This window comes from Lissotriton vulgaris, chromosome 3_1, assembly GCF_964263255.1.
Source record: "Lissotriton vulgaris chromosome 3_1, aLisVul1.2, whole genome shotgun sequence".
NCBI lineage: Eukaryota > Metazoa > Chordata > Amphibia > Caudata > Salamandridae > Lissotriton > Lissotriton vulgaris.
Window position 1 is genome coordinate 255,216,079 of NC_141689.1, and position 26,370 is coordinate 255,242,448.

The 26,370-nt window shown below is 43.5% G+C and overlaps 1 protein-coding gene across 2 annotated transcripts in view; it reads left to right on the forward strand.

The window, feature by feature from the left end:
* The window catches only part of ME2 (malic enzyme 2), a 115,333-nt gene extending 89,838 nt beyond the window's left edge, over positions 1-25,495 (forward strand). For both annotated transcript variants that reach the window (XM_086960387.1, XM_086960388.1), the window contains exons 14-16: positions 8,316-8,386; positions 9,700-9,798; positions 25,050-25,495. In XM_086960387.1, the coding sequence (XP_086816513.1) occupies positions 8,316-8,386; positions 9,700-9,798; positions 25,050-25,211 (332 nt within the window). In that variant the 3' untranslated portion in view covers positions 25,212-25,495. The remainder of the gene's footprint in view (positions 1-8,315; positions 8,387-9,699; positions 9,799-25,049) is intronic.
* Positions 25,496-26,370: the final 875 nt, after the last annotated feature.

Below are 26,370 nucleotides of genomic sequence, written 5' to 3' on the forward strand. Positions count from 1 at the left end.
TATATTACATATCTGTTACAATGCCCATAGAACTACTGCAGCACGCCGTTAACTGGGTGTGTCCATTGCAGACAGAAACAGTGCCCCTTATTTCAATAAATACACTGACCACAGCACAGCAGCTAACTAATGTGATATCCCCACTTCAGGCACGAGTTAAAGGTGGATCGGCTGTCTGAAGCAGCAAATGTGCAGCAGCCAGTCTACGTTTCACTGTGCAGGTGGCATCCTGGCTTGCACATGAAGTGAGCAGAGCCCCCCCCCCCCTGTACATACTCATGTGCCATACACTAGATCAGTAGCATAGACATTCGCATAGCTCAGAGAGCTTGCAATTAACATCCGCTGCCAGACACTGGGCCTCTATATGAATACAGAACCCATTCACACGGTTCTTCATATTCTTTAACAGCAAAACTGTCTTACATTATTAAGCATGATGCCTCTGTTACAACTTAACACTTGACTCCCGCCAAAATATTATCACATATTTCAGTGGCAGCTCCCACATTGGGGCGTGGGGGCGTTGCCTCACTACTTTCTCGCAATGCGAGAAGGCAGAAACATAAATGGTAACAACTACCATTTTATGTTTCTGCCTTCTCGCACGGCGAGAAAGCAGAAGTGCCTGGTTGGGGGTGGGCAGTCCTGCTCGAGGGCAGGGGGGAGTGGCTTGCCCACTGATGTGTATACTGACTGAGACCGACCTGGGCCATGTGGGAGAGGTTGGAAGAAGGGCACTGGGTCCTGAAGGGAGACTGCGTGATTGGAGACACTTTGCGCATTGTGTTAAAATGCAAATTATTTTTTGTCAAAAGACTTGTAGGGCACTTTCAATAGTGGAATGGTTTCTAAAGCTACCTTTAGAAACAATTCCACTATTGAAAGTGCCCTACAACTCTTGCCAAAAATTAATCCCCATCTCTGAATCAGGAATAGAGACCGGGGGTAAGGTGGGGAGAGTGAGCAAGTGCGAGAATGCTTCTAGTCCAGCGCTTTAACAATCCTCGAGACTCCGTGAGAACTTCACACTTAGCGCAGCACCTGACCTCACCTCAGCTCTCTCGACCACCGAGGCCTCTGTAGTGTCCTCTGTATAAATAAAAGCTCAGGAACCAGGAACATAAGTCAGGAGGTATTTATTAAACCTCAGCCACAGGAGACAGCATAACAACTGACCAAGAGAGAACACAATCAATGCATGGTTCCAGAACCACTACAGGAATGGTTCCAGGTACATTTAAAGATACAGTAAGAAATAAGTAAGCACCATCACATATCTCCCCCCAACAGAAAAATAAGAACAATGAATAAAAAGAAAACGAAACTATAACTGTGATAAAGGTGAAAGAGTCATAAAGCATAGTCTCTCAAATAAGAGGGTGGTCTACGTATTCTTTGACATCTGGAGGGAAACAAGGATAAGTTAATATCATTGGCAGGATTGGAAAACGAATGAGATAAACCTTGTTTATCGTGAGAGAGATCAGGTACAGGTAATCTTGACTTAACGACAACAATCCTGCTTTTATTCCAAATTCTACCATGCTCTGTTTTAATGGCATTCCTGAATATTTTCACAACTGCTTTCACATCAGAGAATTTGGACCAAGTTCTACAACTAACAGGAGCTTTGATACGAACTAGATCACCAACAAGAATTTTCTGAGCATTTACACACTTTCTTTTATCAAAATAAATCTTTCTCTCATCTTGCTTCTTCTCCTCCCTCCTTCGCCATTCACCTATTCCATTATCGACCAGACCTTTATTAAGATCCATCCAACCAGGACACAGATAGGTGTTGGGAGCCCTTCCTTTAAACAAAACAAAGGGAGATCTACCTGTAGTCGTGTGGGGAGCATAGCGATAAGCATTTATTCTGTCTTGAAGGACAGATTTCCAGTTTAACCCAGATGATCTTGCTAATTGTATAGCCTCCTTCAGGGTTTTATTGACCCTCTCAACAGCACCGTTGGTTTCTGGGTGATACAAAGAACACTTTTTATGTACAATACCAGATTTTTCCAAAAATTCTTCAAAAACCCTCGAACAAAATTGTGGTCCATTATCTGATAAGAGACTATTAGGGAAACTTTCTTTTTTAAAGATGGAATCCAGAAACTTTATTACCTCTTCAGATGTGATCTCCCTTACAGCGCTCACCTCAATCCATCTGGAATAAAGGTCCATAAGAACTAAAAGATAAGGTGTATCACTTACACCTGACAAAGGACCAACTATATCTATGGCTAATTCATCCCAAGGATGTCTTGGAAGAGATCTCTTAACCATTGGCATTTGTCTAGTTTTTAAAATTGTATCACTGGCAGAGCATTCTGGACAATCTCTCACTAACCTTTCTATCTCCAAATCCATCCCTGGCCACCAAAACTGCATTCGTAAAATTTCTTTGGTTTTCACAATACCAAGATGCCCAGAGTGAGCATGGGATAAAAGTTTCTTTCTAATACCTAGTGGAGGAACCATTTTTGTTCCCCGAGTTAAAAACCCAGAGTGAATAGAAAGTTCATCAGAAACCAAGGTCCACGGTTTCTCTAAGCGAGAATTATTGCTCAAGGAAAGCATTACTCTTTTAACTTCTTCATCTTTTTCAAGTTCATCTCTCCACTCCTTTTCTTCAATCGCTCCCTCTGTAATCTCACACACATTTATAGAGTCATCACAACAACCTACAACATCATCTTCTTCAAAATTCTCTTTCCCAACCATTCTTGAGAGACAATCAGCAGATTTGTTTGATACACCTGGAATATAATCAACAGAGAAATCAAACTCTTGTAACGAGACAATCCATTTTCTAATTCTTGATGAAATCGAATCCAATCCCTTCTTATCAAAAATTTCTTTTAACAGTTTATGATCTGAGAAAACCAAAATCTTTGTTCCCCAGATTAGGTTCTTTAATTTTCTCAGAGCCCAATAGATGGCAAGGGATTCTTTTTCTATAACAGAATAATTTAATTCTGAACCCCTTAAACATCTTGAAGAACAGCAAATCAAGTTGTCCTTCCCATTTCTTTTTTGTATTAGGACAGCACCAAGTCCTTTTTCACTTGCATCAGTGAATAAAATTGTAGGTAGACCTGGCACAAATGCCTGAAGAGAGGGAGCTTTGTTCAATTCAGATTTAATTCCTACAAACTCAGATTTACATTCATCAGACCACACATACTCCACATTCCTCGACGTCAACCTTCTCATAAACTGTGTTTTATCTGCAAAATTAGGGATGAACTTTCCATAGAACTCCACCATACCAAGGAAGGAAATTAATTCCTCCTTATTCTCTGGATCTTTTATTTTGTTGATGGTGTCAACTAATTCTTTTTTTGGAAAAATGCCTTTGTCAGTTATTCTATGTCCTAAGTAATTTACTTCCTTCACACCAAACTTACATTTTTTTTTTTTAGTGTCATACCTGCATCCTCCAAACGTTTAAGGACAGCACACACACGACCAAAATGTTCCTTTGAACTATTTCCGTAAATAAGTAGGTCATCTTGGTAACATCTTACACCAGATATTCCCTTTAAAATTCTTGCCATGATCCTTTGAAAGACGGAAGCCGCTGACACAAGGCCAAACGGCATCCTTTTATACCTAAAAGTGCCCATGGGGGTGATAAAGGCAGTTAAGTCCTGAGAATAATCATCTAATACAACCTGATGATAGGCTGAGGCAAGATCTAGTGTGGTGAAGTATCTGGCACCTTCAAGAGTACTAACCATTTCATCAATATTCGGAAGGGGAAACTTGTCCACAACTACTTCCTTATTTAATGCTCTTAAATCTACACAGAGCCTAATCTCACCAGTTGGCTTCTTAACTATGACAACGGGAGCCAACCACTCAGTAGCCTCCACTTGTTCAATGACATCATTCTTTAACAATTTGTCTATTTCTTCTTTTACCTTATCCTGTTCCATCAATGGTATTCTCCTAACTTTCGCTATGACAGGAACAGCATTCTCTCTTAATCTAATGTGATGCTTATAACCTTGCAAGCAACCTAAATCCTCTCTAAATACTTTTGGAAATTTACTAGCTAGATCCTCTCCCAATTCCTTATTTGACTCATTCCTCTCCACTATATCTACTTGATGAATTTGTACTTGTGGATCTGCATTAGGATCTAAAGTTACACCAAGTTGGCCTTGATGTACCCAACCCAACAAGATGTCACCCTTCTTTGCCACATATATTTTTCCTACAATAATTCTGCTCCCAAGTTCAATCTCCGCCATGAAACAACCAACCATTTTAATTGGATTATCTGAATACCCAAGAGGCCTAACATCCGATCTCATTAGTCTTACTTTACCAGCAAAATGATTATTGAATAATTCTTCATCAATTAAGGTAATACGAGACCATGAGTCGAATTTAAAATCAATCATTACATTTCCTACTTTTACAGGATGAATTGGATGATCAACTTCCTCACATTTTATCTCAAATGTAACAGTTCTGACTTGTGGTTGGGACTGATTCCAACGTTTTCTAGACATATCAGGTTTAAACATTTTTGTTCTGCAACATTTACCATAATGTCCCTTCTTGCCAAACACATTACATATGATTCTTAAAGCAGGACAACCTGGAGAATTAGCTAGATGGCCTATTTGGCCACATCTAAAACATGCAAATTTATTACTTTGTCCTAAAAGATAGTTTTGAGACATAGGATTTGTAGTAAAATCATCTTTTCCTGAGACAGACTGAGTTTCATTCTTCTCATGTTTTTTGACTTGACATATAACTTCTTCAACCTTTGCGTCTTCTTTCTTTTCAACGATAGATGTTTTATCCTTTTCTTTTTTTAATTCACCAACGCACTTTGTCATGTGTTCTACTTGTTTAGCTATTGCTAAAACTTCTTCGAGGGGTGGTTCATCCTTTAACCAGAGTTCTTTTCTTATTTCGCCATGAGCACATCTGAGCACAAATTGATCCCTAATCCTTTCATCGAGTGTTAAGCCAAAATTGCAAGAGGAAGCTAGTTTTCTTAATGAAGAAACATAGTCTTCTACAGTTTCATCTCTCTTTTGTTCCCTTAATCCGAAGTGATAGCGTTCCATAATGGTACTTATCCTTGGAAGATAGTGTTTATCCAGTTGGGCAATCGCAATTTCGTATTCATTTAAATTACGCTGTTCTCCAGCAGAAAGATCAGGGAGATGCTCTAAGACGTCTTGACCTTCTCCTCCCAGGCAATGTAAGAGAAGGGCTAGCTTCCTTTCTGCACTGAGGTTAGTTCCACAAACTCTTGCATAGTTGGCAAAAATCTTTTTCCATTTTTTCCACTTTATATTGGGTTCTCCTGGAGTATTTAAAAAAAATGCGGGTTGAGTTACATTTTGCATGTCGATGATCTCTTTTTATCTCTTTTATGCTGTAATTATATCAAATTCTTTATTATTTTCCTTTTTAAGAGAAGAATGGAACCTTCTTTTTTTTTTTTTAGAGAAGAGAGAATGTTCACAACAATCAGACTTTGTTCTCAGAATCTTACTCTCTCCAGCCGTGTTCTTTTCCTCTGGAGTAAAAGATTGTTGAGCAAAGAAGATTATAGAATCCTTCAACAATGGTTAGAGTAGAATGTTGTTATCTAGATTCTGTCTTCTTCTCTTGTACACGTAAATCAGTTTAATTATATGCAAAAGAAGATTCTGTTTGATGACAATGCAACATTTGATAATTGCGCGAGAAAAAGAAACATTCTTTTATTTCAGCGCGCTGCGTTTTTAAAATGAGACGTCAGAGGGCGCTGTTTCTTCACAGTTGCACGAGCAGAGTAGCGCGAGCAAAGCAAACCAGCGCGAGCCTTGCTCGTTGTGTCAATTTCATATACACAGCGCGAGTAGCGCGAGCAAAGTAAATCAAGCGCGAGCGTTGCTCGTTTTGTCAATTTTACATGAAGATTGTTCTTTTCTTTCTAATTTAATTATTCTCCTCGAGAAGCCTCCCGCCTTACTCCTCACCGCCTTTAATTATAACGCCCGCTGGGAAGACTCCGCTTCCTTCTTCTTTAGATTAACTGCTGCTGGAGGAGAAGGGGAAATCTTCTTCTTTTCTCTCTGTGTTGAGGTGGGATGTGGGTTCACCCGATCGTCGCCATAAAAATGTAGTGTCCTCTGTATAAATAAAAGCTCAGGAACCAGGAACATAAGTCAGGAGGTATTTATTAAACCTCAGCCACAGGAGACAGCATAACAACTGACCAAGAGAGAACACAATCAATGCATGGTTCCAGAACCACTACAGGAATGGTTCCAGGTACATTTAAAGATACAGTAAGAAATAAGTAAGCACCATCACAGCCTCCATTCCTCACTGTCCTGCTGCAGCAGCATTTCCTCCGAGACTTAGAGCAAGAATGAGCCCCCGGGGTGATCCGCTGTAATGGTGTTTACTTATGGTGCATAAATACCATGGATATCAAGGCTGTAACCAGACTGTGCATGCATGGTCTAGATTGATTGTGACAGTGTTAATTATGGCAATGTGCTTAACTGACCTATGCGATTCTGTGTTTAGTTAAATCAACTGTACATTACGGTACACCTATTGATTACTGCGTCAACAGCAGTCACACTAGTTATAAAACAACTCTCTCGTAAAGTCTACGTTATCAGCTCTCTTAGAGACTGGTTGTTGAAAAAAAAAATAATTCCGTTTTAAAAACCGCAAGGACCGAGGATGTTTCTGATTCTGTCCTGTTGTGCTTTGATGATTTATCAGTTTACTACTACTGGCATCTTTTCCTCGCATGGCCACTGCCTGTTCTTTCTGTGATGGATGTCCTGGCAGAAAGAGACGTTGTAAAACATTACAAGTTCAAAAGGTAAAAATAATGAATTGAAACAATTGTGTACTTAAATTATGGGTGTTGTGACCTGCGGGACAGTTAGCACAAAAGTCACCCACTTTTTCAACGCCTCACCACTTTCAAAAGTCACCAGCTGCCACTGGCAGATTCCACATAACCACTTCTAAAGCACACGTCTCTGCCAATGAACTTCCACCTACCCTGCAATAGTCTCCTGCTAACATCCAACACAGACAAAACTGTGCCAACCAGCTTATGGAGTTTAAGTGTGATTACCTACAAATTGTAGGAAATGTAGATACTTCTAAAATAAAAACAATCAGCTGGAATTGCTTGACTTCTTTGTTTCTGGTTTCCTGACATGAATGTCATATATTTCATGCACTTAATATAACTAGTTTTGGACTTACGTGGTCGTGTATGAAGACTTGGACATTCTTCAGAATAAAAAGGGCACACTGTGAGAGACAAGTAAGGTTCTAAATTAATTTGATCTCAAACTTCAACATTCTACTTAAAAAAATAAAGTGTAGGTGTATTAAATGAATTCATACTTGCACTCCCAGACAGATAGGTCAGGTTCCTCTGGTTTATGCCTGCTAAATGATCCTCCTCTTTGGCATGCAAAGATCTTGTTCCCGTGCCCCACCTTCTCTCCTAAAATATTTCTAATCTTCCTCTTTGTTTTCTAACTCTGGATAAGTGTTTTGTTGGCCTGTGATGCAGAGAGAAGGGATTTACTAGAAATTACTGCTTCTGAGCCCAGGAGAGAAGCCGAAGTAGCACAGAGAGAAGTGTAATGAGTTAGACTGGGCGTGTGAAGGCAGGCTGGAAGCAGATTTAGAAGAGGATTGATGGGTAATGTCTAGTGTAAGGTGGAGAGTGAAGACGAGCCACCACCACAACCGGAAATGCAAGGGTGCTGTTAGCTTGATTACCCTACTGGTACATGTATTATCAGCTTTTTAAATCCATCCAAAATTACTTTGTTCGTTTTAATCATAAAAGTACATAAAATATAACATTCATCATTAAAATCGTCCCAAAATATCACCAAACTTGTCTCCATTCACAATGAAAAACTCTAGCTTAAAACCATAATATATGAAAGCAACCCTTGACATTAGATAATGATTGCAAATACTACAAAACTAACTGAACTTGAAATCCTTATTTATAAAAGAGTGTGGATATACTTGTGCCATAGAGATGCATACTTATGGCATATAAAAACGACCTGGATTATCAGCTTTTAAGTTCACCCCACTGTCCCATTCAGCTTTGACCCCTGTTTCGGGAGTGGCCAATTAATATTCAGTAATCCTAGCACTAGTAATCAGTGATGCTGGAATAATGTGTTCCCTACGCCCTTGTTCGAGTTGTGTTGGCTTTTCTATATCGCAGAACAGTGGACGAGTGAACCATAACATGTTTTGTAATACAAACCTTTTTTTTATTGCAGGTGTGGCTCTTGCAGTAATACTTAGTGGTGTGAGGCACATCAGTGACCAGGTGTTTCTAGAAGCTGCAAAGGTGGGCATTGAAGAGCAATGAATTCTGTATTTTAATAACTGTCAATCTTAAAAAGATCTCTTTACTTTTGGTGAATTATGTTTACAAAGAACAAACCTGTTTTCCCTATTGAAGGATAAAGAGGTTAAATGTTATTTTAAGCATTCAACAGTTCCATTATTGATTGCTCTTCTGCCTGGGAGTGTAACGCATGTAGAAACACCTTCAGGATTCAAGAACATTAGGCAGGAAACATTTGTGTCCCTGTGCCAGGGGTTTCTTTTAGTCCAGTGAAGGGAAGGGGGGCCTACCCCAACACCATTGAGCACAAAGATGGAAAGAGTGGAAAAGTACATACGTGCATAAGGGAGGCAAAAGAAGGAAAGAGAACAATAGTTGAATGTAACATTCGAAAGAGAGGTTAGCAAAGGATGGGTGGGATAAAGTGATTGGAAAATATTGAACAGAGAGAAATAGAATGGCGGGACTAGGCTGAGGAAACATACCACCAGGCCTTCTTTGCAGTACAGCTACATGCAGCCACCAAAGAAACTAACGTCCGCACAGTTTTAGGCCTGGCATTTCCCTACAGATCTCTGCAAGTCTGAAACCATGAGCTTCAAAATGTGATAACCCAAGCTCCTGCCAATATGCAAATGGCTCATCATAATAACAATCCTGGCTTCGCCATGTTGGAAATCGGTAAAGTTGAGGAATTCCAAAATATGTATTCTGTTCCTTTTTGATAAAACTAGAGTAATCAAATTCAAATCTGTCTTCAATACTCCAATAGAAAAATCCTGATTATTGCTATTATAACGAGACTCTAACTTCAATACAGGTACTTTTTGAAGGAGAGGAGGAACGTATGAATTAATTATTGGTAGTTGAGATTTCTAAACTCGTCTGCCAGTGAACTGAGAGTTAGAACTACCCATTGAGATAGCTAAAAAGCTGCCTCCTATGTTGAAAGTATTCTCTGACCCTCACGCCACTATATTTGAAGCATACCTCTGTAGGAATCATTGGGCTATTTTTATCAGACACTTGCAACATCAGCTTTAATTGTGTTGTTTGATTTAGGGTTTTGTGCTTATCAACAATCAATCAATGCTGATAAATTGACATGGTTGACTGTCCTTTTTAGTAGAAGTCTATGTAACCAGCCAGTTATTAGTTACTGTTCAATGCATTCTTCCATCTACTTCTCAACCCTATTTCTGTCTCCAAATTTGAATTAATGCACATTGTCTAAGCATTACACAATTTCCTGTTGTATATCAACTCTTATCTGAGAATTGCGGTGTTTTCATAATAGCCTTTGTTTCACGCAGACCTTGACGGAGCAGTTAACCAATGAAGAATTAGCTCAAGGTCGACTTTATCCACCATTGTCCAATATCAGAGAAGTCTCTATCTGCATTGCTGTGAGAGTAAGTAAATACTCTGGAGTCTGTGCCTATAAAAGTTGCCTGATATTAAATATAACAATGAGGTACAGAATGTACACTGACAACTTTATCATATGTGGTTGACTAGATGTGTAGGAAGTAACTGTCTTTTTAACAGATAGTCTGAGGTTTGTGAATCTTTAACTGTGATTAAAAGTGCTAACCCCTGGCTTCTTCACCTCCATGCATGCACTCCCCTTACCTCAGACCCCAGACTCCATTTACATTCTGACAACCATGTATCATGTTCTGAAATACAGAGGACACATTTCCTACAGCTGGCTCTGATCAGATTGCACAAGAGATGTGGCACTTGGCTATCAAATACAACATTTGTCTCCTGGCGGAGCACCATCCAAGGGCAGCCAAGGACTTTTTAGAGCAGGTCACCAGTCACAATCAAAGCACACATGAGTTGGAACTGAATCCCAAGCTTCTTTACTTATATTTCCAAAGGCAGCGGCAGCCTGCATGACTTGTGAGTGTGGCAGAGTGGGATGGGGGGTGGTGCGGGGCAAACAATTGGGGGGAATGTATTCACTTACCTTGATGCTAGCGCTGGACACACGTCTAGCTCTCCTCCTGTTCTCATGGTGGGACAGGAAGCAGAGCAGAACAGCCAGTCTCCCCGGACCATTCACAACGCTGCCATGCCAAGCTTTTCTGTGTGCTGCACAAAAGCAGTGGGGTGACGCTCCTCTGCCATAGCGGAAGAGCAGCCACTGAGGCACACAACCTCTAGATCTGTTTGCCACAGTACAAAACAAACCATACCCATGCTACGCATCTAGGTTTCCACACCCCCAATCGAGTCCAACTGGCCGATGGTAGTACTGTAGGTGACTTACTGGTGACTCTCCTTGACAAATATGTGACTACAGGAGTTGAACCCACTGTGCTTGACCATGAAGCCATAGTCTGCCTCAATTTGGGTTGACAGAGAAAACAGTGAAGATAGGATTTCCTGTCTCACCAATTTTTGCAAGTCTGTACTCTTAATGAGTAGGGATCCTAGTATATACCTGATGAATGCCTTTGACCCATTTCTAGGCACATGAGTGGCAGAAACGCGTTTATTAAATAAAGGGATGAAGGGAGCATTGTACCCAGATATATAGATCAGATCTTTTTAGTCCTACCTGGGGTACCGGGCTATGAAGGAAATTCCTCTGGTATACTGTAAGGTATTTTAACACTCTCTAGATCTCTGTCCTATCAAGGCATAGATTTACCAAGAACTCCCTCACAGAAGATACCCTGCTAGTATTATATTACAAGGGTGGCGTGATGTTGCTGATGATGAAGCATTTAACATGATGTGGGTAAAGCTTCTTCATCCAGAAACAAATGGTGTCCCTACTTCCTACAGTTCAGCTAGGATAGGAATCCCCCAATCTTAAGGTAATGCTCTGTGGATAACTGGCCAGAGATATTTGCATATGTTATTTCACTAATCCCAGCAGTGGTTGAAAAATACACCAAGCACTCCACATGATATTAATCTTAGTTGCACCAACATGGGTCGAGTATGTTTGGTACTCCCAGTTGCTCAAAATGTCACTGGAGCTGCACTGCAAGCTCAAAGGTTTGGGCCAGTTTGCAGACACTACAAAACAGGCAGATTGGCCATCCCAGCCCTGAGATCAGAGAATTTGGTTACCTTAACTTAGCGCCGCGAGGCCTCAAGGTAGGCTATGCGCTACATAAATATAATTTTCATTTCATTTCATTCATTTCATTTCATTAAGAGTTTAAGTATTCTTAAGGAAGCATGATGCCGCACAACATGGAAGTTTGAGCGAACAACTGTTCTACTGGGAGTACCGCCATCATACGTAATGTGAAACGTTTATTCCCTTAAGGAAGTCCTTGCCAATGCTCCTATTCAAGTGCATTGGTCAATATCACCAGCCTATTAACATAAGCTAAGAATCGGCATTTGTTCGTCCTGATTTCTCGCTGTTGCGCTAGCGTCTGGGGTCAGCAGTTGTAACCACGAATGTGATTTGTAATGTGCCTGATTTAGAGGCTGTTTTTAAAAATCACTATCCCCACATTTCTTTTTAAGCATTGTATTTTTTGTGTGTTACCTGCAAAATTTGTATAACATTCATCAGTAGCCATTCCGGTCCCCGGTCCGCCGCGGCGTGTGCCGTTTGAGCGGAGGGACAAGGAATGTAAGAGTAGTCAATCGATGCTCTGAATGGCCATCATCACTCCAACACACGCCCCACCCCATTTAAAGACTCTTGCGGCGCGGAAGGCGCCGCGCCTGACCGCCGCCTGTGGCCCCAACCCCTGCCCGTCCCCTTCCTGGTCCGTGGCCCGCATACTGAGGTAAGCTGTGTAGCAATGTTGACCTATACCAGCGTGGAATTGAGACTCTTAAATCCAGGTAGAACAGCAGAGCTGAGATCTATCCCTCAGCGGACTCAGTCGCAAATACTTCCCTTTGTAACATCCCAGAATGTGACATCCAGAAATCTCCCTTTAGCCATTGCAAATGGCAGGGCTAAAGCAACTCTGTTGTCCAGTTCACCAGCCATACCCGTTAGGAAGAGCCCAGTAAAAGAGGTGGTCACTACTGCGATCACTACTGCACTATACCTGAACTCACGATCCATACCTAAGCATACAACTGAGGTATGGAGCCTACTTGAAGCGGAGAAACCGGATATCTGCTTTTTCACAGAAACTTGGCTACACAATCAGGCGTCATCAGACATAGTATCCGCCTTCCCCCCCGGAATATCACCTAATAAGGGTGGAAAGGGAGCTGAGGAGGGGTGGCGGTATAGCGATTGCAGCTAGAGCCCCCATTGAGATCAAGCTACTGGAGTCTGTGTCCAGTCCCACGCTTGAAGTCATGATAGTTAACATTCAACTCTCCCATTCGGATAGTTGGCGAGGAGCATTAGTGTACAGGCCGCCAGGCATGAAAACAGGCTTTGTTAATCAATTATTAGAAACAATAGTCGCCCATGCCTTGGCTACTAAGAATTTCGTCCTACTTGGTGATTTTAATTATCATGCGGAGCTTTCCTCAGATCCAGATACATGTCTCTTAATTAAAACTATGGAAAGCCTTGGTCTTACTCAAAGAGTCATGGGCCCCACTCACCGTGTGGCCCACACCCTTGATTTAATTTTCACCAGCTCTCCCAAACTTAGTACGAAAGACCCTCTCCCTATGATCTGAACCGATCATTATCTCCTAAAGTTTAGTCTCCCTAGCCAGACCTCTATGAAACCTATGAGTGGCAAAAAAGTGCTTATTCGCCCATAGAGTAAACTCACATCGGAAGCATTTCTGGCCCACTTTAAACCTGTAAATAGCCCAGCTCTTTCCTTAGAAAAAAGGGTGACCAACTTGGAGTCTTCTATTTCACAAACTTTAGATCTAGTCATCCCTGAAACTACTGTCAAAGCCAAGTCGGTGACCTCCCCTTGGTTTACGACCGACCTAAAGAAAGACAAACAAGCCAGCAGAGTAGCAGAACGAAACTGGCGAAAAACTAAAACGAAGGAGGATAGAGCCAAGTACAAATTATTACACTCAAGTTCTATATAAAAATATCACAATGGCCAAGAAAGCCTACTTGACCCAGCGTATAAACACTTCGGTAAGTTCCAGTAAGGAATTATATAAAATATTGAAAGAATTTACATCTCCTCGTGCCGAACAATCTCTATTTAGACCCTCTCAAAAATGGGTGGAATCAATGGCTGAATTTTTTGAGAGCAAAATTAAATTAATCTACTCTGCTTTCCCCATTACAGACTCAGATTTGCCCATGCCAGACAGTGGTCTGGGGTTTTCACCACCAGAGGGGGTCTATAATGAAGTCTCCTGTTTGATGGAATTCGCCCCGATCACTGTCAAGGAAACCCTGGAGGGCCTAAACAAAATAAAATCGGGCTCCCCAATGGACCCATTTCCTCCACGCCATTGTACTAAAATTATGCCCTTGTTCGCCAATTGCCTCACGGCCATATTCAATGCTTCACTTGAACAAGCCATTGTTCCCTTAAAGTGGAAGCATGCTCAAGTGAAGCCAATTTTGAAGAAACCTGCTGACGATCCTACTCTGCCTTCCCATTATGGGCCAATTTCTTTGTTACCTTTCTTTGGAAAGGTACTGGAAAGGCTGGTCAGCCACCGGTTGACGGCATATATTGAAGCATGTGGAGTTCTAGATCCTTCTCAGTCCGGCTTTCGGGCTGCCCACAGCACAGAGACGGCTGTTGTTGAGATTGTGGATAATATCAGACTCGCGGTGGACAGGGGCGAATCAGCCATTCTTATCCTCCTGGACCTCTCCGCGGCATTTGACACCATCTCCCACAGTATTTTGAAACACCGGCTGTGGGAGATAGGTGTCAGAGGGGGGGCCCTGGGTTGGAATAAGGACTATCTCACAGGCCGCCTCACCACCGTTCGAGTCCACACCCTGGTCTCCGGTAGTCATCCTGTAACTGTGGGGGTACCCCAAGGGTCGATTCTGAGCCTGTTGCTTTTTAACTTGTACCTGACTCCCTTGGCTAAAATCATTAACTTCTACGGTTTTGAAATTGTGTTATATGCCGATGACACCCAGCTGCTGATCACGTGCGGCGTGGATCCAGTCGGCACCTGTGCACGCTTTAAAAACTGTATGGTCGAGATCAGCAGCTGGATGAGGAATAACAAACTCCAACTGAATGCAGGCAAGACGGAAATTATCTTGTTCGAGAAGGCAGAGATATGTGCTGGACGCAGGAGTGGTGGCCCGCGGAACTGGGAGTATGTCCGGCCCCCAAACAGGCGGTCCTCAACTTAGGAATCATTATAGACAGCACTCTGTCTATGAAAAATCATGTCGCCAAGGTGACTGGCACCTGTTATGGTATAATGCGCAGCTTAAGGAAGATTTTCAGATGGCTTTCTACTGAAGCCAGAAAACCTTTGGTCCAGGGCCTCATCATTAGCCATCTTGATTATGGCAATGCCATGTACTACGGCATGAATGAGGACCCACTGATAAAGCTGCAAACCTTACAGAACAGTGCGGCCAGACTAGTCCTGGATTTACCTCCCAGAACTGCCTCATCGTCGTGTCTGAAAAAAATTGCACTGGCTCTCCATTCGTCAAAGAAGTTACTTTAAGATCTTGTGTCTTACTCACAATTCCTTGCACAACAAAGGGCCTCGATATCTGCAAAAAAACTTAATTGGTATGCCCCCATGAAGTCCCTAAGGTCCAGCAATAAGTCTTTACTGACACAACCCCGCGCGCGCACCTCTAGGTATGGGCAGCGCTCTTTCTCCTACCTTGCCCTGTCACTCTGGAACAAACTGCCCTCCCACCTCATTTCCATTGTTGAGCACAAGCAATTCCGTAAAGCCTTGAAAACCTGGCTCTTCCCCAAGTAATTGTCCCCTTTTGGCTAGCCGTCTTCAGTTGCTGTTCGACTTTGCCATTTTTTCCATCTGACGTTTCTATGCTGCAAGCGCCTGGAGACCTTCCGGTGATAAGTTGCGCTATATAAAAATCATTGACATTGACATAATAAGCAATACATTTCCCATTCCCTGACATTTAAGCCTTATTTGGAGAATGAGGAAGGGATACTCTTGCTAGAACACCCAGTGTGCCTACATGAAATCTCAGTATTGTCCCAACAAGATTTACAGGTCTGCCTTTTGAACCATGTCACTCCTACTCAATACAGGCTTTGCCCTTAACATGAAATTGTATTTCTGGTAATGTTGCCTCCTAGCCAGAATAAGCAAACTCCAAGCACTGTCAGTGAAGAACCTTTAATTCAAGTCAGTCATGAAAATGTAGTCTTGTATTTACATACACAATTCCTCCCAAAGGTTGTCAACTTTTCAGCTTAATAAAACATTTGTACTCCCAACATTGCTTAAAAGTCCTTCAAACAAGAACAGTCGAAAGAGCACCGGGTTCACAAGATGTCATTCAAGCGTTATGTGCTACATATACTGATCCAATCCTTTACGCCAAACAAATTAGTTACTGGTCTCATTGACCCCCACTCCACCACCCTGACCCCTTTGGAACTACATTTCTAAATGGGTGTAGTCAGGTGAATTGTGTAACACATTCAGATTTGCAAATACGTGACACTAACCGACATAACACAATCCACGCATAAAAAAGTTGGCATTTCTTGGCAACTTCCGCATGTAGATGTTTTTAAAGCAACAAAATGGCCATCTGCTCACTCATTCACAAAACGTCACTGTGCGGACATGCATGTCAAAAATGTAACTGAAGTAGACCAAACAGTTTAAAACATGTTGTCTACTAAACTACTGCCTCTACTTTCCATCCGCTTCTTTCCTAGGGTGTTGGAAACTGCTTTTTAGTTGGTGCAAAGCTTGTGAGCTACGACTGTATATGCTGCAAACAGAAAATGTCACTTATATGTAAACTAGCGTTTGTGGCATGTCATGTTGTAGACAGGCAACACCAGCCTCCTCTTGAGATAAAAAGTAAAGGAGTTGCTAGTATGCTTTACTTAGTACCATATACTTCATATGAGCACTCATACACACCTATTTAAATGAGGAACAAATCTAATATTTAAAGTGGAGCCTGCATGCCAACGCATTATTGGTTTTGACCTTGTTAGGAGTTATTTTCAAAACTGTCCCTTCACTTGAAATCTTAACAACTTGTAATATTCTGCACCAGCCGCAGTCTGTGCAGGCAAGAGAGGTGTGGCGGTGTGGAAGGGGATTTCGACAGACAGAGGGAAAATGTATTATTTCATTTTCCCTCATAATAGTTTGTCGAAATCCCCCCACCCCGCACCACCAGTCTTAGCTGCATGGGCCGCTGCTGTTCGGCACCCAACACAAGATGGTAGGATAGTGCAAAGCATGTGATCTACAAAAGGACAAGCTATAAGTATGTTACAGAAGAAAAAAAGAAATGCTATAAATGTTTTACAGTAATATTTTACTTCTTTAATCTGAATGGCTTTTGAACTACAGGGCTGGCTTTAGCGCTGGGGGCACCCTGAGCAACAATGTTTCTTGCACCCCTCTCAAGGTGGAGGTGGTGCCCACCTCCAACACGAATTCCCTCACCACCACCTTTTAACAGTGCTCCTCAAGTCTCCATAACCACTCTCTCAGATGCATTTACTTAGTTATGTAGCACCAATCATACCAGTGTAGGGTGTCATAGGACTTTGCATCTCATACACATTACACAGAGACAATCAATCATACATGAGTAAATCAGCATATAGGAAATGTTACAAAAGCCAGAAGACTACAAGGTGTAGGAGTGACATGCCATCCATACTGGTAGGCACTATATCGTGAGTGCTTGGTTTGGAGAAGCACAAACTCAGAATTGAAAACGGAACACCGTAGTTGGGGGTTCTGTTCAATAATAAGAAGCGATTTCTACCTAAATGAACCCTTTGCTCTAATATATACTTTGCAGTGTATGTGCAGTTCTTTGGTGACAGTTAATAATTCACTGTTCTATATTAGGATGTTTACTTCTAAACTGCAAGTAACAAAAAGAGGTCTCTTAGAAAAGCAGTAACCTACTGACCTGCCTACTTAAATTATATGCACTTTGTGATCTGCCTGGTACACTTTCTTTGCATCAGGCATAATTATCCTCTGTGCTATTTTATGATCAGTCAAAACATCAACTAGACAAAACTCTGATCTCTCTTCAGGAAGAACATTAACCACCAGAGTTATCTTGATATTTTTATTCTTGCCTCGAAATTGCTAGAGCCAAGGAACGCGGCAGCAGGTGCTTTTAAACCCAAAATAAACTTGCAAAAACAGCACGCCCTGAAGTCAGCGCCCAGTGCAGTGGCACCAGTCGCACCGCCCTAGAGACGGCCCTGACATTCGGCTTCCCTTACCTGCGGCCTTGGTCGGAGTGAGCTCTCAGAAAACTGAGATGCTCCACCCATTTCTACATCATGGTAGCCTTGTGGAAGGATTCCTGCTCGTGAATCTCTGTCCTACTACGATTACCCCAGCAGGAGTACTTTTGGTAGAGGCACTGATGGAAAAGGAAGCATTTGCATATTCTGATGTGGTTGGCAATTCATTTGTGAATGTAGCCTTAGCCAGCATCTCTAGGTGATGCCCAAACAAGCCTATTTATGTCAAACTGCTTTGTTAAAAGACAACAGTACAACTAGTACTGGTTAGTATGTCATACTTAAGGATGGTATACTATTCTACGCCAAATGTTGCTTTAAATGTGTTAAGGAAAGCCTAACACTAGATTGCCAATTGGCTGGCCAGTGATTAAGCAAGATGGCTTGATGCCAGATATAGAGAAAATGTAGAAGAGATAAAGTTTCTTAGCAGGAAAATGGTCTGAGATCCTTAACAAGACTGCTAGTGGCTAAGAGAAGGTGGTTCCTAGCATCAGGAGAGAAGAATACATAAGCTTCGGAGAATAAGGTAACAATTCATGAATGCGAATTTACAATATTGAGAAATTACTACAGGAACATGGGTTCAAATGTATGTTCGATCGCTTCTTAGTTTCAGTTCATTTCTTTGCAGCTGGGTATAATAAACGTGAACTTCACTTAAAAGTTTTGGAAAATTAGGGCCAGATGTACGACGCTCAGTGTTTGCGACACGCAATTTTATTTATTTTGCGAGTCGCAAACACTGATGCACATCAGTGTCTGAGACACTCAGCCTGATTCATGAAGTAAAATTGCACCCGCAATCGCTGCGAAAATGCAATTGCGGGCGCAATTTCCGTAATCGGCATTCAACATCAAAATAGCGAATTCGCAAACACAGAATAGCGAATTCGCTATTATATTAGCAGAATCCCGGCAGGTGAGCATTAGCGAATCGGAAAATGCGAGAAACCACGGATTCTGCGAAAAAAATAGCGAATTCGCTATATAATCGCAATCGGTATTCAAGAAAAATCGCTAATAGCGAAAAACCCAAAAATCGCATTTTGCGCCGCGCAAAATAAGGACAACTCAAAGCAGGTGGTAACCATAAAAGCCATGCAAAAAAAACTTTTAAAAAACCGTTGTCCAATCACCAACAGGTTCTGGCCTGACCAATCACACATAAGGACAATCATCATCAGCAGCATTAGGAGTCCCACAATGCCAGGAATGTACATGGTGGTGAGGCGTCGAAGGCTACAGCGATTAGCATGGAGGAGACGCAGGATCCAGGACAGGATATTCCGCCAGCGGGTCACCTTGCTGGGCCAAACCAGAGAGCAGATATATGCTAAATACAGGCTGAATGGGGAAATAATAATGCAGCTAATACAGGACCTTGACCCCCTGATGCAGCACCCAACAAGCCGTACCAATGCGGTGCCTACACATGTGCAGGTATTGTGTAGCCTGCACCTCCTGGCCTCCGGGAGTTTCCAGGGGATAGTAGCGGCTGCTGGGGGGATATCCCAGCCCACCATGTCACGCTGCCTCCACAGTTTTGTTGACGCCATGCTCACCCAGCTACACCGTCACATCAAATTCCCCGCCAGCCAACAGGAATTGGACATGACCAAGCTACAATTCTACAATGTAGCCCATTTTCCACATGTGCTCGGATGCATAGACTGTACCCACGTCGCCATCTGCCCACCAGCTGCCATGGAGTTTATGTTCCGCAATAGAAAGTCCTACCACTCCCTCAACATCCAGATGGTCTGCAATGCTAAGACATACATCACTGACATTGTCGCACACTACCCAGGGAGTACCCATGACTCCTTCATATTCCGGCACAGCGGCCTCCACACACGACTGGTCAGGGGAGAGTTTGGGGAAGGACACCTACTTGGTAAGTACACTTTGTTGAAAATGTCACATTGCTAAGATGTAACAGCGCAGCACAGGCAATCACCATCTGCTCCTCTCATTCAGGTGACAGTGGCTACGCCCTCCGTAAATACCTCCTGACCCCATACCTCAACCCTGCTACACCCCAGCAACGGCGCTACAATATTGCACACATACGGACAAGGAATTGCATAGAAAGGACATTTCGCCTGCTCAAGAGCAGGTTCCGCATACTGCACAAGACAGGTGGGGCCATGTATTACAGTCCTGCAGTGTGCTGCCGCATTGTGGCTGTCTGCGCAATACTACATAACATTGCAACCAAGCGCCGGATACCTGTTGACATCTCTGGCAGTGAATCTGAAGGGGACAACCGGCCACCTGCACATGCGCACCATGCACATGGGGAGAACCCAGCAGAAGGGCACAGACGTCGCAACCACATCACAGTGAACAGTTTCTAGTACAACCTTTTCCATCACCCCACAAATCAACAATGCATGCAAAATGTAATGATGACACAACGCTAATGTGTGTAGCAAAATAAATGTATTTGTTCAATTCACAAAAAAAAAATAAGGTTCCAGTACAAATAACTCCCACTAACAGTATTACAGCATACTGCTGTGTATTAGAACATGGCAGGCTTAACGTCAGCCTGTGCCAATGAAAGTCAAAAGTTCTCAAGTGCGCCTACTGCGCGTTGCGCCCAAGCGCCTCTGAGGGGCATCCTCCTCCGGGGCTTCAGGACCTGGCGTGGGCCTGGTGCTGCGGCTGTGTGGTGGGATTTGTGAGGCTGAGTGGCTGCTGACGCTGGACGCCCCCTCACTAGCATCATCACCCCCCACAGTGGATGGTATTGCTGGAGGGTGTAGTGCCATGACGGCCGTGGTGAGGTGCTCCAGGACCCTGGTCTTGTCCTCACTGCACTGGACTAGTTGGTGCTGCTGTGTTAGTGAGCGCCGCGCCAACAGAGAAGTTGCATTTGCAGCAACATAATTCGCCCTGCTGTATGAGGCCAGCCGGCTCATGAGTTGACGGTGGCGTCGGCGTGCTGCACTGCGCTGTGTGGACATCGCAGCGGTGTTGGCCTCCATGGCTGCAGCCATGCGGGCCATTCCCTCACCCACACCTGCCATGGCTGCAGTCATGTTGTCTAAGCGCTCCCCCACACCTGCCATGGCCGCCCTCATGCCGTCCATGTGGTCTGCAACTGTGGCCACATTGCGCCCTATCTTATGGAGCTGCAGCTGAATGGCTCCTTGCAGTCGTGCCTGGCGCTGGTGTATCCGCAACATGCGTCTTTCAACGCTGAGACGCGCCAGTCCCTGTCCATTGGCCCGCCTGCTTGCTGGAGTGGAGTGCTGGCGTGACCTGCCACGCCTGCCCTGCTGGCCTGAGTCTGTGGCTGGCCGCTGTGTGGCAACTGGCGCGGGCCCGGATGTTGTGGCGACAGCTGCTGGGGGTGTGACAGCTGGTGTTGCTGGTGCGCCAGATGCAGGGGGTGTGACAGCTGGCGTTGCTGGTGTGCCAGATGCAGGAGGCACAATGGTAGCTGCCCTGGCCGCGGCTCTAGGTGGTACAGCAGTAGCAGGAGGCACAATGGTAGCTGGCCTGGCAGCGGCTGTAGGTGCTGCACCAGTCGCAGGGGGAACACTGCAGGTGGATCTGGCTGCTGGTGTTGTAGCAGCGGCAGGGGCTGGTGCCTGGGTTGGTGGTGGCACCTCCTCCTCCTGGACCTCCTCATCAATTTGCAGCCTTTCACTATCGCTGCTTTCGCCACCTGTGGGGGTAAGTGGAGGATCATTAGTTGCATGTATCTGGCAGACGTGCAGTTGCTACATGCATGCTGGGTGACATTCCCTGACTGGCTGTGGCTTTGTGTGCTTTGGGACCTGTCTGGCTGCATTGTGGTACTACTACATTGTGGCCACACTACATCTCCCACAATGCATCAGGACATTCCTTGATGTGCAACTATGGCATGCCAATGGGACATTAGAGGAGCCTATTTGGTCATGGACATTCATAGGGGGCAGGGTCGCAGTCGCATGCCACTTACCTTGGGTGTCTTGGGTGGTGCGGGATGAGTCGAGTCGTGTGAATCCTATACAGGCCTCCCTCTCTAGGGTGTCCTCCACCTGGTCCTCCATGGCAGTGTTGGGAGGGACTCTTGGTCCACCACCTCCAGTGCCCGACGACTCTCCAAGGCGCGCCGCCACCTTCTCCTTGGCACGGCCTCGGAGGTCATACCACTGTTTCTTTAACTCCTCTAGGGACCTGTCCCCCACTCCCACGGAGTTAACAGTGGAAGCAATCACCTGCCATATCCGACGTTTCTCTTGCTCAGGGACCCTCCTGGAATCCTTTCCGAATAGTTTCTCATGGTTGGCCACCACCCCCTCAATCAAGTGTTCTAGCTCCTGCTTGGAAAATTTCAGCTTCCTTTTGCGACCAGAGGAGCTGCTGGTGTCAGGTACAGGTTCCTCTGACATTGTAGCAAAGTAGTGGAGGTGTAGTAATCTCCTGTATTGCAGCAACTCTCCCACTTGCTCCCTCTCAGTAAGCCTCACTGTGGAGAATGGGGGTGGGAACTGGCAGCTTCCTGGTTGTGATGTCATCACTGGGCTCGAAATGCGACTTCCCGTTTTCCCGATCTCGCGAGTTTGCGATATCTCAAATAGCGATATCGCAAATAGCGATATCGCTATTTGCGAGTTCGCAATCCCGGCGCGGGGACCCGAAAATAGCGATTTTTCTGCGATTATCGGTAATCGCTAACGGAATTTGCGATCGCGTGCGAATCGCTTTTTTTAATCGCAATTCTTCATGAATTCGGATTTGCGATTTCTGAATAGCGAATCGCTTTTTTCGCTATTACAGAATCGCAAATGCCGTTTTTCATGAATCTGGCGGACTGTTTGCAATTCCCCGATGGGTTGCAAAGGAGCTGCCTTGTTAACATTCTTGAGTCAGGTCACAAATTTATGACCTATTGGGAAAGGCCGGCACTCACCGGGGTGGTGGCCTGCTAAGGTCAGCAGACCACCATTTCTGTGACTGTTATTTCAATAAAGCAGTTTTTTTTTTAATGCTGCCCATTTTCATTAAAGGAAATCAGGATGCATTTAAAAAAGAAAAATGAAACGTTTGTTTCCATTTTTTAAGAGCAGGCTGTGGTCCATTGGATCACAGCCTGCTATTAAAAAAATATTTCTGCTGCCAATCACAAAGGGGATGGGGTCCCCTGCAGACCCCTTTCAGTTTCTGACTGGCTTACCACAAATCTGAAATTGGTGGTAAATGCGATTGTTTTGCAGCCACGTTTGTGGTCACAAAACAATCTTACATCGCTCTGCGACTCGCTATTAAGAAGGGACGCCCTTGGCACGCCTCTTACTAGCGACTCCCAAATTAGGTTTTGTACATGCTACAACCCATTATGGCAGTCGCAAATGGGTAGTTTTCCGGTTGGCGATTGCAAAAGATGGTCGTACATCTGGCCAATAGTGTCCTATGTATTTGTACAGGAAGGAAAGTTGCATTTTCATATTTTTCCTCTATATTGGATAAAGGAACAAAATACATTTGAGTGCCTGTGTCATTTCCAGCACTGAACCTTTACATGTCCTATAGCAGCCTATCACACCAAGTTTAATTCTTTTTAAGCAAAAGAAAGCAAAATGAACACTTTACGTATATTCCAGATCACTGTTTACATAAATTGGGTGTAGTTCACATATATAGAGTGGGTACTGAAATGTCAGGTTCACCCCCTTCTCAACGATTCTGATATTTACCATCTCAGCTGTCCTTTTTATGCGAGGACGAACACCGTCACATAGATTATTCAGTGCTTTGGGGGATAAAAGAAATTCAGGAGCATGCCTACATCATTCCAAAGGGGATCTCACATCCGTGAGTGAGGTTAAGATGGCGTCTGGTGTTTCCCTCCTAAGGCAAGAGGAGAACCAAGGAAAATTCAGAAATTCGTTGGAATATTATGGGGAGATGTTTTCTTGGGTAAAATGGCAGTCATGCTCTCCGATCTGCTGTTAAGATGAAAGGAGTGGTCCACCGTCACTACACTCCTTTGACCAGAAAGATCCCAGTTGCCTTTTGTTATAAATAATCTTCCACAACAGATGAAGAGGAGAAGGAAGTTTATTCTGTCTGAATCCTCAAGTACCAGCTCACAAGGGAAGTCCCAACATTCCATGGTGAGCTTGACCCCAACATTCTACTTGCAATGGAATGTACTAAAAGGGTAGGGGGGTAAGGGTGGACAAGCAGAGGGAAGGGAGAGAGAGGGATCAAGCAGAGGGAAGGAAAGGGGCTGGGTAAAGCACTAGTTACAACACCTTTGCTGTCGCTGCACCACAGCCAGCTCGACCATCACAACCAGTCATTTCTCATTCGCTGTCTTTTGCAGAAGCTGCAGCCCATTGCTCCATAGGCAGATTAATTGCATGCAATAATCATGTGCTTTTCCCATCAGTACTGTAGGACTGCTGGGGGGAAAAAATCAGTAACCAATTCTAAAAGGTTTGGAAAAGTAGGCATGTCCATTCGCACAATGCCCCATGTGACGCAGTTTTATTCCTCATCACAGTGACACACAGTGAAAAGCCACTATCATATGGTGAGCTGGAAGCCCTTGCACCCAATTGTTTTCTAGCTCCAGTGGGTACACTCTCCACAATTGGGTTGCATTTAAAACCGCCTCAGGACTTAGCCGATTTCCCATTTGCTGTGGAAGAGGAAAGGTGTTGCTTTTTAGGTCCAACTAGCCAATGGCCCTGCCCGATTTACCAAGGCCAAGCCCCCACCTTCCTATACAATGGCAACACTATCAAAATGATATAAAGTTTGGCAGGTCTGGGAAAGACATTGTGAAATGCTTGTAACGTAAGAGGAATGACTGGGTCTGAGCATGGTCTATAGGTTCATAAGAGAACAGTAATCGGCAGGACTATACTTGTCCCTGGAAGCCGTCATCTGCTATGTCTTGTGAACATGGTGCATAGATGGTCATCGAGTGCGTCCAGGTATAAGGGTTGCCCGATCATACTAGTTGGCAGGATGCCATGTTTCCAGTGCTAAGTTTTTCTTTGACGACATATGAAATTTTGGGACCTGTACTCCTGATTTGCTTCTGTTGAACCGATTGGACAAAGGAAGCGATTTTATTAAATAAAAAAACACAAAAAAACATTATGGTCAGGACCAGAAATATGGCAGCCCACATTCATGGAACGGTCCCTCAAACATAACAGGTATAAAAGGGTCCTACAAATAAAGTCCTTAAATTTTTATGATCATAGCTATCACATATTGCTTGGATTGCTAATTCAAAACATGTATCTTTGACCATAGTATAACTTATTCAAATAACATGTTTCTTTTTTCAGGTCATGGAATTTGTGTATGCAAATGGCATGGCATTCCACTACCCAGAAGCCCTGGACAAGAATGAATACGTGAGGTCAAAGGTTTGGTGCACTGAATATGACTCCTTCCTGCCCGAAACTTATGACTGGCCTGAATCTGCATCGAAGCCGCACACCGTGTAATAACATTCCAGGGTGGTTGTAGGTTTTATCCCCATTAGGGTTTCATTTCCATATAAATATGCAATCATGTGTATGAGATTTTCAAGGACTTTTTTATGTATTTCTTAATTCTGATGAAGAATTCTTGTCAAAAATGGAAAAAGCACATTGAAACATAGTATACTGGACTATATATGTTATTTATCATGGCATAACAACTGAATTCTGCATAATACTAATGTGAAGATCTGTACAGTTTGATTCTGTGTAGCAGCCAAATAAACTATTTGATACCACTGTAAAAACAGCAGTCTACGTTACTCTGTCTTCAGCGCATTATTTTGCACAATCATCATGCACAATCCTTACAAACTAAAATTATTAAAATAATGTGATTCATAAAATGATACTGCCGGTCTCCTTCATTAACATATTATGGCTTGCTCAATTTTAAATATCCATCCTCATTGTTAAATGATAAAAATGTCTTTAGTCATACCGCCTATGTGGGCATCAGAAATGGAAAACTACATATGGAAAGAAAATAAAGACTAGTGTATTTCTGACCACGCTAATAATGAGGAATAAACCTCTATTTACTTTCAGTGGGTGGAAGGAAGGGCTTTGGTGTGGATGGCTCCCCGGGGCTGATACTTCCTATGCAGGAAGATGATAGCAACATCCAATATTGGGGAGAGGAGTTGGCCTAACGGCTAGGCCAGTCAACCTTGTATCTGGGGAACAGGGTTCGAGTCTCAGCAATGACGCTGAACATCCTGTGATTCTGTGCAAATCACTTAATCTCCCTGTGCCTAACACAAATCAATGTGTGTCCTCATGTAACGTAACCGGTGCTATGTATAGCGCTCTGATACCCAATTCGAGTCAAGTTTGCACTATATAAAACTCTGTAGTTAAAAAAAAAAAAAAAATATATATATATATATATATATATATATATATATATATATATATAGCTCCTTCCATCATCTCCTTGTGTTTGCTTTGTTCGCCGTAAGTTGGCAGGGTATGCCCAGACGTGGGTCCCTTGCTCACTTTGCCACTGGATTCAAGCAAACCTGGCTGATGAAGGGTGTTACCCTGAAACCGGTCCCAGGATGCTTGCTTGTGACCTGGCTTGGCAGTTCGGGCTGGACTGTTCCCATGAGACACAGGGTTA